This window comes from Convolutriloba macropyga, chromosome 9 (genome assembly GCF_964194025.1).
Source record: "Convolutriloba macropyga chromosome 9, txConMacr16.3, whole genome shotgun sequence".
In the NCBI taxonomy this organism is placed as follows: domain Eukaryota; kingdom Metazoa; phylum Xenacoelomorpha; order Acoela; family Convolutidae; genus Convolutriloba; species Convolutriloba macropyga.
The window spans coordinates 6,102,114-6,117,029 of NC_134476.1; the positions used below are offsets into that span (position 1 = coordinate 6,102,114).

The following is a 14,916-nucleotide window of genomic DNA, read 5'->3' on the forward strand; positions in this document are numbered from 1 at the left end:
TTCAAAATTGCCTCGTGAATATATGCATAGTTTGGTCTTTATACTTCAGTAGAAAAAAATCATAAAGCCGCCTACTTGTCTATCTATTTGAAGATCTATCTATCACGTTCATGCATTTTGACCATTTCGCTATTTAGTTTTTCTTTAAATTTATTTGTAGTTTTTCTTTTCGGATTTCAATTGGTAAATTATTCCACTTCCAAGAAAAATTTCTGATCAGTGACCTGTCACTCCATTTGGATTGGCACTTATTCTTTGGAAAAAAACTGGACAGTTCTGGAGTTTTTGTTCAATTCGTACTTTTCAAAAATCCTGAATGAGGTGTTTCTGGTTTCTCGACTGCTCTCTTTATATTGTGAGGGGAGGTCAAAAAATTTAAGAACACAAACTTTTTTTAATTAAAAGCTCTGCTGGTAAAATTTTTTTCAATACTAGATCTCTTGCACTGTGAAACTTTTTGCGCAGGTGGCAAACCTTTGTTTCCCAGTTTATTTGTCTATTAACTTTCTGAAGTGACATAACAAACAACGGTTGAAAAAAAATCGCACTGAAATTGAGATGGGAAAAACAAGTGATTTTAAAATTCCGATTCTTGCTTTTAATGGTAGATGTCTTACTAAGTAAATTGACCTAAAAGCATTTGCCATTTTTGTGAACGTTTTGTTTAGCTATATGTAAAAAATTTAGATTGTTATCAATCGTAAATCCTAAATAACGACAATTTTTTGGCTCCATGAAAATTCCATTCTAATGCAATTGTTCAATTTTTGAATCACCATTTTGAAAAAACCACAAATTCTGTTTTATTTGGGTTTAAAGTTAGCATATTCTGCCTCATATAACTGTCAGTATTTTCAAATACACTGATAATTTCGCATAAGAGATTTTCATTGGATTTGGAATGACAAATAATGCATGTCATCTGCAAACTGTAAAACATCTTTTTTTTTTCATTTTTTCTGGGAAATCGTTGATATACTTATAAAAATTAAAGGTCCGAGAACTGTTCCTTGAGGTACTCCGTGATTGATTGTCACCCAGTTCGAATATTCAATGTCGTTCTTTACGCATTGTTTTCTCTTAGACAAAAACGACTCTAGCATTTCAATTGATTCCGTACTAAATCTATATTTTGTAATTATACCGAGAAAAATTTTGTGATATTGAGTTACATGCTTTGGCTAATTCGAAGAGTATACTAACAACAGTTTCATTTTCTTCTAACGAACTTTTCATTGATTCTGTCAGCGAAATAACTGTCATTCGAAGATTTTCTTTTCGGAAACCCAAATTGATTTTTGTTGACTATTTCATACTTTTCAACATGTTCTACCATTTGTTGGAGCAAAAGTCCATAATTTTTACAAGAGTCGGTGTAACTGAAATTGGTATGTAGTTTTCTGCTTCCAGTGGATCACTTCTTTTGTAAATTGGAGTTACATATGCTTTTTTAAGTATGTCGGGAAAAATTTTTCGATATGCATTCGTTTATTGCAAACTGTAAATGTCTTCCAATAGACACTTTGCTACACTTGAAGGACCATGTAGTAAGTATTCCAGGACCCGCTGCTTTGTTTTGTGGTAATTGATCAATTACAGTAAACAGTTTTTTTCTCGTTATATGTCTGAAGGAAAACACAGTTTTGTCAAAAGCATAATCCGGTAGCTCAACCTTTTCTGTCTCGGCTGCGTAAAAACCTAATTTAGAAAAACAAATAATAATTGTGCTAGCGATTTCTTTTTTATCTTTGAGATACCGCGGTTAAAACGAATTCCAGAAATTTTGCTATTTTCATCCTCATATTTTGTTTTGGCTATAATGAATTTCCACTGTTGCTTTGAATCGGGAAGACTTTCGAACAATTTCTCTGAATAATTGTTACTCGCTCTTCTAAATAGGCTGTTTGTATGGTTTCTTATTCTTTTGTATAAGTAATATGTGTCAAGGTCTGCTTTTCCCTTCCAAATATTGACAATCCTGTGGTTTTCGTCAATAAGATTCAATATTTCTCTGATAACCATTTCTTTTTTGTTGATTTTGACGATAGCTCTCCTATTTTAATAGGAGCTATATTAATCAGAATATTTTCAATTATATTTGAAAATATTTCAAAAGTTGAGTTGCATTGTTTTGTTGATACACGGGACTCCAGTCCGCTGATGCATTTTTTTGTTAAGATTAGCTCTTGTAAATTTTCTAGTATCCCTATAAGAAACTGAGTTTTTTTTATTCATAATCAATGTCTAGTGACGAAAGGAAATTTTGTGTAAAATGATCACTTCCAAACAACTGCTCGTTAACGGTTGTATAAAAAATTTGGTGTTTTGTGGTTAAACAGTCATCAGTCAGTGTTTCCTGATTTCCATTCGTCCAGGGTGGAGTTTTTTATTTACTAATTCAAGCCCATTTGTTGGAAGCAAATTGTGTAAATAACTCTCTCTTTGATTGAAATAGTTTATTTTATAGTCTCCGAATAGCTTTACTTTATCTGTTATGAATATGCGCCTGAAATTTCTGATGTCATCTCATTTAGAAGAAATTCGCTCAAGTTTTTGTTAGGACAATAAGAAACGTTTATTAGAAGTTTTTCCTTAAACGGTGCTTGTATTTCAACCCGTAGAGATTCATAAAACACTTTGTTAATAGAGTTGAGATCATTCCTTATTTTATGTTTGAATGTATTTGTTACCCATGTTCCTACTTCACTCCCTCTCGTTAACTGCGTCAATTTTGATCTACTTTGATGAACAAAGTGGTGATTGATGCTTAACAAATTCAAGGGTATATTCTGACTATCGTTTATCCATGTTTCAGTGACAATAAAGCATGTTTGTGTGTTCTGCTGCTGCAAAAAATTCGAAATTTCTTTGTGTTGTTAACGTTTCTAATGTTTGAATATACAAAACATGGATACAAGTTTGCATTTGCCTTATGTTTTTCGTAGTCTTCGAATGTTTGTAAATTATGTAAATTGGGTCCTGGATTAGATTCGACATCACCGCAAAGTAAAATTAAGTAGCTTGTAGTTAGGAATTGATATTTTAAGTTAAAAGACCAAAATCCGAGACCAAAATCCAAAGTCCTCCAAACCCTACCCCACCCTCCATCGCTTAGCCCCCCCCCCATTCTTTGCCCCCATCCACCGCACTCAGCTCACCCCCCCCCCCCTATTGCCAGCATCCCTCAGCCACAGCTGGCTGCTACCAAAGCCAACCGCTCGGCGGTGGTTTGAAAGCAATTCGCCCGACGTTAGTCAGTAATGTTTAATCTACTTTCGTTGCGACTTCAACAGTTGCATAACTCACGCCTATCGTTGAATAACTAGAGTATCGTTTTCCGTGCCTCTTTTCTCGCAAGTCCTCGTAGAAGTAGTCAAATCTCTAAGCAGAATTTCGTAGTACTCATTAGGAGATAGCAAATTGTTTCATTAAGTTACAAAACTATTACTGTCGCTGAATCGATTAATATGATCTGGCAAATTTGAACAGTCCCGTGGAATGTAGATTTTGTATGGCGTTTTATTCCTAAAAAGGGTTTTTCGCAATTAGCTAGAAAAGAATTTTTGAGCACAAGTTTCAGGCTTATCGTGCAAAAGAGAAATTTTGTGCCATGTTTTTTTTTTGCGAACTTCGGCAACATTGACGTCAGTGGGATGAGCTGATTAGCGTGGTTCTTTGACATCAGATCATCTCATCATCATGGTTTAGAATAAAATTTGCTGAGCGTGGTCACCGTGATTTACATCAAGTTGATCAAAACAAACTTTTTATATTCGGAAGCTCGATTGCTCTTTAAAAAATATAGCTGTTCCATTGCTCATGGTGTTTTTATGAGTGTTTTTGTGTGACAGATTTGTCTCTGGAGAGACGTTAGCACGCATGACTCAGTTTTTAACATCAAAGAGGAAGGTTTTGCTGAGCCGGTTTGTATTGTTATACGAAACGAAGAGGAGCATTTTTGCTAGTGACGTCAACTAATCTGTAAAGCCCGCGGGTGGTCTGTAAAACCCCTATGTCAGCAGCTCTTTTGGAGCTTTAGCAGGCTTTAATTGTACGGTTCACTGAAGCTGCTAAGTGCGCACGCGGCGTGAAAAAAATTTTCAATCTTTGGTAAGCTTAGCCACCCAAACCGTTACCCCCCCCCCCCCCCCCCCCCTCCCCGACCGAACTGATCATTCATCATTTAAACGTAAACGCGCAAACTTTTCACCTGGAATTTTCGTTCCCAAAACCCTTATTTTGAATGTTTTAAATTGATATTGCGTTGAAATGATAGACGGGTGAAATACAGGGGTTGAAATAGCGAGACACGTTGTATTTGAGATTGTTGCAAGGTTTACTGTTCAGTTGTTTTTTTTTCGGTTCCAAACAAATGGATGTAATAAATTGACTACGACAATGCAATTCATCTGAAAATATATTTTGAATTGTCTGGTTATTTATAATTGACTTCAGGTTGAATGATATTCCGCCATGGAAAGTTAATTTCAAACGTCTAGCTGTGTTAATCCAGAAAGTGTCGGAAAATTGTCATCAATAAGCATGAGTTCTTTACTACATCAAGTCATCAAGTAAAAATCGAGGTCAAATAATTCATTTTGCTATAAAAAAAGGCTATCATATCGAGAGGATAATGTCTTCGGTTGGCGTGTTAATGGTAGCTGAAAAACCCAGCTTGGCTGAAAGTATTGCTCAAATTTTATCCAATCACAGCTCGAGGAGCAGAAAAGCAATCACAAAAGCAACACAGGTGCACGAATGGAACTCAAACTCATTCCCAGCTTTGGGCAACCGAGGCGGGAGGAACAATTTCCGGTTCAAAATGACGTCAGTGTGTGGACATGTGAACAGTATAGATTTTCCAGGGCAGTTTAATAATTGGGATAAAGTTGCTCCTGAGAAGCTGTACGAAGCGCCTGTAGTGAAGAAAGAAGCAAATCCGAAACTAAATATTGTTCATCATTTGGCTAATGAGGTAGGGTGATCTGAAGTTTTCTTGAAATTGTTTGTTAATAGCCGCCCTCCTCTTCTCAGCTGGCTATTATAGCGCTTTTTTGTTTTTTTTACAATTCAAAGAGTTTGAATTGTATTAGGGCGCTGTCTTTTTTTTAAGATCTGTTCACACATTTTCATGATTTTTGAAGTCAAATTGGAGTAGTAATTTTGGTCACGCCGAAACAGGAAATAGAGCGAAAAAGCTAGTGGTTTTGCGGCGTGAAATTGTTTCGCTCTAATTTTAAAGTAGAGAGAAAACGGCGTTTGAACAAAAATTCGCTTTCTCGCTAGTGGTTTTTTCACATGCGGCAATTTAACTTTAGTTTTTACTGTTTTCAATTTTTTGGATCGGATTTTTTTCTAAATGGTTTTACCAATCCATTCATAGTTCATTCTAGGCCTAGTTTTTTGTTAGAATCAAATATACATTTCTCGCTTGTATTTTTTGTTCTTGCTAGCGGCATTTGACATTGATTTTCTGTTTTTTTTTTAATTTTTTGCTCTGATTTTTTGTATAAATGGTTTTCCCAATTCCATAGTCCGTTCTAGGTCTAGTTATTTGTTTAGTCAATGAAAATTCTTTGATTAGTACGTCAGGACTGTTCCTGCTATGTTTTTTACTTCGTCGAACAAAAAATGTTTCGCTCTACCTCATTTTGCCGCTTTTTCATCATTTTGCGTGAAATCTTTTTGCCTTCTCTAGGCTAGTTTCTCTCTTCTCTCATTCTGCTAAAAGTGATTTTGAACATCAGTTGCTCAGCAAAGCAATTCAAAATGAACAGTCAGTATTAAAAAATTGAAGTAAGAAATAGAAACGGGATAAACCTATAAAGCCCAATTTTAGATGCCCGCTATTTGAACTCCGTTCCTATAAGTCTTAGTTACCATCTGTAATGCTTATTGGTATTGATAGTAGCCCCTGTAGCCTCTCTCTAAGAAACAGAAGTATGTTCAACTACGAAATGCCATCAAAATAAATCGGACTTAAAAAATGTTTTTGTACAAAAATCTTTTTTTTTCAATACCTTCTATTCTTTCAATCCCAATCATGCTTATTGGAATCAACGGTGGCTATTTTCGGGCAATCTGCTGGGGTGTGTTTTTAATCCCACCCCACTCTCAATCCTATGTGAAAACAATGAGTGGTTTTTATTATGGTTTGTATAGCTTAATAAGAGATGACTAGTCGTGATAATTGTTCCACGTGGAACTGTTTTGGAGGAATATTTTAATCTCTAGTAGTGTCTGTTTTTATTTAAAAGTGAATCCAAGATTAAACATCACTACGTTATTGGTTTTCATTTCCGGAAAAAATATACATTATACAATATACGATTATAGATTCTGTGCTCACAGATGCTAGACTTGTAAACAAACTTATTAGTATTGAATGTTGAGTCAAGCGGCAAACAGGTACAGTTTTTAATTGCTCTCGAAGTTTGAAGTAGTTATTACAACTTGTGTCTTTACATACACAATTTTTGGTTGACCGCTTTTTTTCTAGAACAGTTTTTTTTCGATTTCACGTCTCGAAACTTGATTCTCGATGTTTGCGTGTGACCTAAATTGCTCTTATTCAGAAATTAAGTCTGTTGCGGAAACATGCTATTCTAAGATGCTATGAAAAGCCGGAGGTCAGGCCGGTTCATTATGCCGGAGGTCAGGCATCTTGGTGGGAATTTTTTTCGGAACCATATTTTATCTAGGCTACGGCCCCTCTGAATCAAATTTCCCGCCTGTCGTTCGGGAGCAATTTATCCTACGTTAGCCCGTTTATATTTGTGCCATTCCGATACAGAAATGATACCGCGCTTTTCCAATTGCTAGTCTGAACATTGAGTTATGTGAACAAAACACTTACTTAACTGTTAACATAAAGATCATACATTCGCACACCAAAACTGTGTAGCTATGGGATTTTTATACATGGAATCTATAAAGCACGATCTCACATCTTCTTTTATAAAGCAACCGAGCTAAATTCAAGTTGAGTATGATCAATAAAAGTGCACGTGATGGTGAATGGGTATAGGTCAGGTTAGTATCAATTACATCTATTCTAAACAATTGACTTCAGCACCTCTCCTTTCAAATTAAGTGTTTGAAGCGAAAAGAACAACAAAATGTGGTACTTTGGTTCTCCTCAACTCTTTTGTTAAGGCGTCTTCCGGCATGCAACCGGTTGGTAAGTAGTTGAACTCTAATAGTCAATTCTGGATAAAGTTCAGAACAATGTGAAATTTTAGTGAAACATTTTTAATTTTATTGTCGTTAATGGAATTAATACTTAGACCAATACAAGCCTGATTATCTAGAAAGACCCGTTTTGACTCTTCAACTTCAGCGTCTATTGCCTTAGGAAGATATGATAAGTCGACAGTTTCTTTGCTTGCTTCTGATATATTAAATTTGGCTTTAACCGTTGAGGTTGGAACACATTTTTGTAATTTACTTGACCAACTAATTTCGCCTGAGTTATTATCTCGTTTGAAACGGTACCCACTAGTACTCCCAATGGCTATATTCCCTGTCCAATCCAAAATATACTTCATTGAAGTTCAGTTTATCACCCTTTCTGAAGATAACTTTTTCAGACTTAATTTCTTTGAGATACCACCATCTTTTACAGGAATTCCCTTGTTTCTTAGCTAGATTTTCTTTAAAAGAGCCAACTATGTCGGCCGCTTGAGCGATTTACGGTCCAGTTGTTAACGCTAAGTTATCTAGACATCCTACAATGCCTCTACAATCAGACGATTGAATAGACTAAAGTTCGGCACTACCTATAATCAATCCAATTTCGAAAGCTTCAAAAAATTATCTGGAGGAACGTCAAATGACCTAGCTTTTTCTAATTGAATCTTTATAATTTTTTCTCAAGTTATGCGTCTTTACTCAACGGAATCTCAGTTTTGTTGCGGTCCATTTTAATTTCCAGGAACAAACTTTGATTACCGTGTTTACTTGTTTTGTACTCGTTACTTAACTAAATCTTTTTTTTTTACTTCAAAGTTTTTACAGAATTTTGTTTTCACTCATATAAACATGTCATCTACTCCAAGACATACTAGAATTCTATACAGTTGCCTCCTTTCTTCACAAAGAGAAATTAATCTGGTGTATAAGATTTTAAGAAGCAGACTTTGAGGGAAAAAATTTTAATAACAATTAATTCGAGACCGCTGTAAACCATATGAAACTTTCCTTAGTTTGTAAACTAATCTTTTTTCTTTGCTATTTTTCGAAGCCTTCAGGCTGCTGCTTGAAATTTTCGGTGTCCGTCTCGGTGTTAAGGTTAGCCGTTTTTATATCCATTGGTTTTAAATCACAATCGATACAAACGGGCGAGCTAATGTGAGTACTCGAATTGTTGAGAGTCAGGCGGTTTGAGAATGAAAGCTGAAGACCAGTTGGTGTAATGGTCACCAATCTAGGATTGCAAGAAGATGGGGGTTCGAATGAAATACGGGCCGCCTATTTTTACAGTAATTGTACCCCCAACTATCTTACTCACAATTAGCAAGACGTGTCGTAATAAACATTTGTTCTAGGCACGTGGCTGTACTCTACTTGTCTTGTGGCTAGACTGTGACAAAGAGGGAGAGAATATATGTTTCGAAGTAATCGAGTCAGTTGAAAAATCAATGAATCTGCACGACAAAAGGAATAGTGCATTCCCACAACTCATTTTCAGGGCAAAGTTCTCGGCAATTACGGCACAAGAGATTAATCAGGTTTGATTTATTTTGCTTAATTTACAAGTTTTTTGATTAATTGTTTGACTTTTGTATTCGTCTGAGTAAAAGTGCTCAGTAAGGGAAAGGAAATAAAAGTGTATGGTCGGCCGCTTTTCGAAGATCGTTATTGGCCTCGTTTCGAACGATTATTTAACTCGAGGCAGTAGTTAAATGATAAATAACTAGCTAGTTTGAGGAAAATTGAGCTGAAAAACATTTGGATCCTGGTTCAGCACGCTGGAAACGAACAAATCCTGAAAATCCATTTTTTTAGTTTTAATCTGCAATAGGAATGTTATTAAATCTGATAATAATTCCTGACAGTTTGTTTTTTTTTCGAATTAATTCAATTACAATTTTCATAAAAAGAAAGAATTTGTTTTTACAACACTTATAAACAGTGATACTACACGGACAGATTACGAAGTCAGTGGACCTTCTCTTTCAAACTACCCGTGGTGACTTTTGTTTTAATATATGCCAGACTGGTATAATAAATAGGCATCAGGACCTTGTTTACCGTCTTTGCCGATAGCTTTTTACGTAACGCGTATGCGGTAGTGTAAATATTTTTTCAGAAGTCCGTTGTAATAAAGTATCCGAAAATTTAGTTCTTCGTTTAAAATGAAAGTTTTGTGTAATGAAGTATCTGAAATTTAAATTTCTGACGTTTGAGGTAAATATTTTATTTCAATTTCAGGCCTTTGCAACTCTAGGAGAACCAAATTACTTCGAATCACTCAGCGTAGACGCAAGACAGGAACTTGATCTGCGCATAGGCTGTGCCTTCACTCGATTCCAGACCAAGTTCTTCCAGGGAAAATACGGAGATCTCGATTCAAATTTGATCTCTTTCGGACCGTGTCAAACGCCAACTCTTGGCTTCTGCGTACAGAGGCATGACCAGGTTAGAAAAGCAGATATTCTAAATTTATTAGGTTGTGTCATCTTAACCCCCTCCCCTCTCGTAGTGACCATATTGAGGGCAATGTACCCCTCACTCCCCCTAACACAAACAATTTTTTGTTTACGTTGTCCGGAAATTGACATACAAAAATATGGAAAATAAGTTTGTAGTTTTAGCCACTCAATTGAAATTGATCTTCATTCATTATAGCGAAACAATTAATGGCGTATAGCTTAGACGTAGTCTCTTTTGGTATTAACATTAATCTATTAGGATCAAATATGAGACATGCATGATAATGTGGTATAAATCACCTACTAGACAAACGTGAGTTCTAAGATTTTTTTTGGAAATTTCGCAAGAAGATCATCAACATTTTTAATTAATATTTTGGTTTTTAGTGTTTTCAAACTAATTCATATCGGGATATAGTTTATGGTTGAGTGAAGGTGTTGTTAATCTGCGTCGACATTTAATTTCATAAAATGTTTGTAGATCCAGTCTTTCAAACCGGAAACATTCTGGACGTTAGACGTAACATGTGACAATCGAAAACTGAAGTGGTCGAGAATCCGCTGCTTCGATCGCGAAGTCATTCTGTCATTCTACAACGAAATCAAAAACGAAAAAGAGGCGACTGTCGTCAGTGTAGATACCAAAGAGGGTTCGAAGAAGAAACCTTTGCCTCTGAATACGACTGAGATGTTAAGAGCGGCTTCGTCCGGGTTGGGAATGAGTCCACACCAGACGATGGCTGTGGCTGAGAAGTTGTACACCCAGGGCTTCATCAGTTATCCCAGGACTGAGACTACCAGTTACCCTTCTACGTTCGATTTGAAAGGTTAGAGGATAATTAATAGCCGCGCTCAGCTTGTCAACCGGTTATTATAGCTCTCGTAAGACGTTACGACTAGAAGAGGAGTATTGGTTCTCTTGAGGTTTTTACGATTCGAAGAGGAGTATTGGTTTTTTTTAACAGAAAGTACTATTCGTTCAGACGGCGTTTTGACCTAAAAGCAAAAGAGTAAAATTGCCGTGCGAACTAATTTTTGCTGAGCGAGAGAAATTTTTTGATCATGCGCTTCGACCAGTGAATGACTTTTCAACTTTGAAAAGTGTTTTTTTTACAGAATTTTGCATATAGGTAGCCTTTTTTAGCCGTTTTTCGTCCAATTAACCCAGTTTTTTTTGCTTATTATTTAGTTTTTTGTAGCAATAATTTTTAATAGAAGCTGTATTAATATGTGAACCTCTGAAATTGATACCACAAGTGTTTTTGAGAGTCTAATAATGCGTTTAAATTCTAATTGAGTACACATATTTCCCATTTTTTTAAATTAATTTTTGTCTTTTTTAAATTAATTTCTTAAATTGTGGATCTATATTCAAAAATTAGTGCATATTACAATTTAACTGATCTTCCAATAATTGATTGCCTCTTTATAACGTGGGATATTTTGTTTTATAGAGTTGTACACATACTTGCCTGATTTTGGCAGTTTTGTCCAATATTTCTCAGTTTTGTTTGTTTCTGAATTTAATAACTAGACAAAGCTTTAATGCGCTGTCAGGGATCCTTATTTTCTTTTACTACTAATTGAATAATTTTGTGGCGTTCAGTAAATTTCTGCAAATTTTTTTTCGTAAGTGCAATTTAGAAAAAATATTTTGACATTTTTTGCCAAATATGTTTTATTGTTTCCTACGTCCTAAACTATACTGGAGCATAGCTATATGTTTTTATGCTAAATAAGGAATTGTAATTGTTTTTCTACTTCATATTTTTTTTCAGTTTAATTTTGAACTTCAAAATCAAGAACAAGTCTTCTTGTTCTTCCTTGTTTTTGTTCCTGCCCTTGTTCTCCGCAGTCTAGCATTTATCAGTCCATCATTTTCCTGAGACTTATTGTTCTAATCAGTTTTTATCAGCTGTTATCAGTTTTTACAAAACTTACGATATTTGCATTTTTCTTGGATTTTTGTTTGCAATTGATTCCATTTGACATATCGCGGAACTGAGAATTTGCTTGAAAAACTGTTTTAACATTTACTAAAATTTACTTTTTAGATTAGTGTTGGGCTCTTAGTTTTGATTCCCAATGTGTTTTTGCCTGTATATGTTTTTTCTATTGTCTTTTGATAATTAATTTGAAAATTTCTGAACAATTATGCTGATTTTTAGTCTTGTATGCGATTTTTGTCCCATTGTATCCTTAAGTTTATTTGTATTTAAATTAAATCGTCAAGCCTGTAGTATTTTTTTACCGCAAAGCATGCAAGCTTCTTTTGCTACAAAGTTGTCTCTTTCTTTGCAATTTGCCATAAAGTAGCGAAATTTTAATCCATTTTCCTATGTTTAGTTTCCTGCGTTTTCAAAAATAGAGCTCATTTTGAGCTCGCTGAGGCTTGGTCTATATTTTGTGCTCGTTTTCTTAACTGTTTTTTTTGCATGACTTAACGGTTTTTTATATGTGTACTTAAACTACATGAAAAATAAATTGAGGTTTCCTAATTTTTCATGTTAATTATTTCGGCAAAGTTCTTTTGTTCCTTGACTTAATTCTTTGTGTTCTCTGCATTGATGCGTTCTTTAAGGAGATATTAGCTATTTGAAAATCCGGTTCTTTTGGCGGATGCGGCTTCGAGTTGTTTCCGGAATCCTTCAGGCAATGTTTTTTTTTACCGGAAGTACTATTTGTTCTGCCGACGTTTTGACCTAATAGTGAAAGTGAGTAACTGCCGTGTGTACTAAAACCAACTTCTTTTTGAGCGACAGAAGTTTTTTGTTCATGCGTTGCGTTCAGTGAATAACCTTTTGACGTTGAGAAGAGTTTTTGAGAGATTGGAGCTTATAGATGACAGTTCTTAGCCGTGTTTTTGTCCGTTTGGCCAAAATTTTTCAAATTGTAACTTCATTTTTGTAGAAGTAATTTTTGATCGATGCCGCTTGAATATGCAACCATCTGAAATCGATACCACAATGTTTCTGAGAGCCTAATAATGCGTTTCAAGTGCAAAATTGGCGCATATTTCTCAGTTTTGGTTTGTCATTTTTTTTGGGTTTTTTCATTGTTCGTCATTTTTCTACTCTTTCAGCGGCTTTTTTCAACGAAATTAGTAATTAGGTCAGTGTCTTCGTGATAATTTCTGAAATGGATTCTTTTTTTGTACGTGAGGTGTTTCTGTTTTATAAAATTGTACTTATACAAATCAGATTTTGGCTTTATTTGTCAGTTTTCTAAGTTTTTTGTTTTGTACTTTGAGTTTATTTCCCATAAAAGTCTTTAGGTGGAGCATCGGTGTTTTTGGTTTCGTTTTCTTGCTTTTCGAAGTGTTTTGGCGATAACTTTTTTAAATTCAGTAATTTTGTACCATTTTTTTTTTATTGTTTTACTGTTTCGCAATTGAGCGTTTTTCACTCCTTACTGAGAAAAGAAGTTGGCTATGTTTGAAATCGCGATTGCCTAATAACAAAAAATTCATGTTTTTTACTTCAGATTTTTAATTTTGATTTTTAATTCGTTTCCAATTTAGTTTTTTGATTTTTCAGAAATTGCAAGTTAGTTTTTTGTCTTATTTTTTTTTTACAATGTAGTGTTTTCCAAATTTTAGAATTCTTTCTGAAATGCTTTTAAGACCTATAGTTTTATTGGCCCTGCCTTTATTAAATTGAGATTCATCGTTTTGAACTAATAATTTTGTCTTTTTCATTTGATTTTTTTTTTGTTTTCTATTGATTTAACAGATGTCACTGAAGTTTTGCTAGCTTTTTGCAATTTTTGAACAAGTTTTTTTCTGCGAATATTCTTAGGGCTTTTTTGGTGACATATGAATTTTTGCGTTTGAATATTGTTCTGTTTCTTTAGTGTTTTTCTTTAGTTTTGGTTTGAGTAATTTATTTTTTAGTTATTTTGTTTTATCGCATTCATTGTGATTTTAAGCGACAACTTACGTCTAAAGTTATAGCAACAAAATTTATGTAGTTACCAAGTGATTACTGATTTTGTATTGTAAAATAGTGTTTCGATTCAGAAAACTTTCGGAAATTGATTTATTTTGTATCTTTTTCTGACCATTTCTTAGAGTTCAAATTTTTCTTCCAAAATAAAGTTTTGGGAGGCTAACTTGGCTTGACTTTTGTTGCTCACGTACTTCGATGTTTTCAATTGCGTAAAAAAGTCCTGTTTTTTATATAGGAGTAATGTAATTTTTCAGTTCAAATGGTTTTATGGGCTGACTTCATTTCTTTACTTTGATTTTTTTCTTTCTATTAGTCACCTTAGTAGGAACCAGTTGAATTAAAAAGTAATTATTTCTTGGAGACGACTCTTCGAGTCGTTTCCGGAATTCTACCGGCTATTTTTATTTCGTCGTCAAGATTTTTGTTACATAACGTCATATGACGTCACAATCACTTAAAATCTGTTTTTTGTACATTCGTTCACGCAACGTCACCTGAATTGCGAGCGTGTCATTTTTAGCTCTTAGTGGAGTGAGTTTTTTTCTCATTCCCGTGATTCAAATTTTGGTAACACCTGACATTCCTCACTCTGAAATTGACTTCATTTTTTTTGCTCTTTCAGTGGCTTTTTTCAACGAAATTAGTAATTAGGTCAGTGTCTTCTTGATAATTTCTGAAATGGATTCCTTTTTTGTACGTGAGGTGTTTCTGTTTTATGAAATTGTACTTAAACAAATCAGGTTTTGGTCAGAGTTTTCTAAGTTTTTTCTTTGTACTTTGAATTTGTTTCCTATAAAAAGTCTTTTGGGGGAGCATCGGTGTTTTTGGTTTCGCTTTCTTGCTTTATGAAGTGTTTTGGCGATAACTTTTTAGATTCAGTAAATTTTTACCATTTTTTTCATTGTTTTAGTGTTTCGCAATTGAGCGGTTTTCACTCCTTACTGAGAAAAGAAGTTGGCTATGTTTGAAATCTCGATTGCCTAAAAACAAAAAATCCATGTTTTCAGATTTTTAATTTTGATTTTTAATTAGTTTCCAATTTAGTTTTTTGATTTTTCAAAAATTGTAAGTTAAGTTTTTTTGTCTAATTTTTATTACAATGTATGTTTTCCAAATTCTAGCATGTTGCTTTCTGAAATGCTTTTAAGACCTATACTTTTATCGGCCCTCCCTTTATTAAATTGAGGTTCATCGTTTTGTACTAATAATTTTTTCTTTTTCATTTGAATTTTAAAGTTTTTTTGTTTTCAATTAATTTTACAGATGGCATTGGGGATTTGCTAGCTTTCTTACAATTTTTGAACAAGTTTTTTCTG

General features: G+C 34.3%; 1 protein-coding gene across 1 annotated transcript in view; it reads left to right on the plus strand.

The window, feature by feature from the left end:
• The first annotated feature begins 4,426 nt into the window (after window positions 1-4,426).
• The window catches only part of LOC142345581 (DNA topoisomerase 3-beta-1-like), a 52,361-nt gene continuing 41,871 nt past the window's right edge, over window positions 4,427-14,916 (plus strand). Inside the window, exons 1-4 of the mRNA XM_075397702.1 lie at window positions 4,427-4,975; window positions 8,547-8,729; window positions 9,433-9,639; window positions 10,135-10,480. Of these exons, the coding sequence (XP_075253817.1) occupies window positions 4,634-4,975; window positions 8,547-8,729; window positions 9,433-9,639; window positions 10,135-10,480 (1,078 nt within the window). The 5' untranslated portion in view covers window positions 4,427-4,633. The remainder of the gene's footprint in view (window positions 4,976-8,546; window positions 8,730-9,432; window positions 9,640-10,134; window positions 10,481-14,916) is intronic.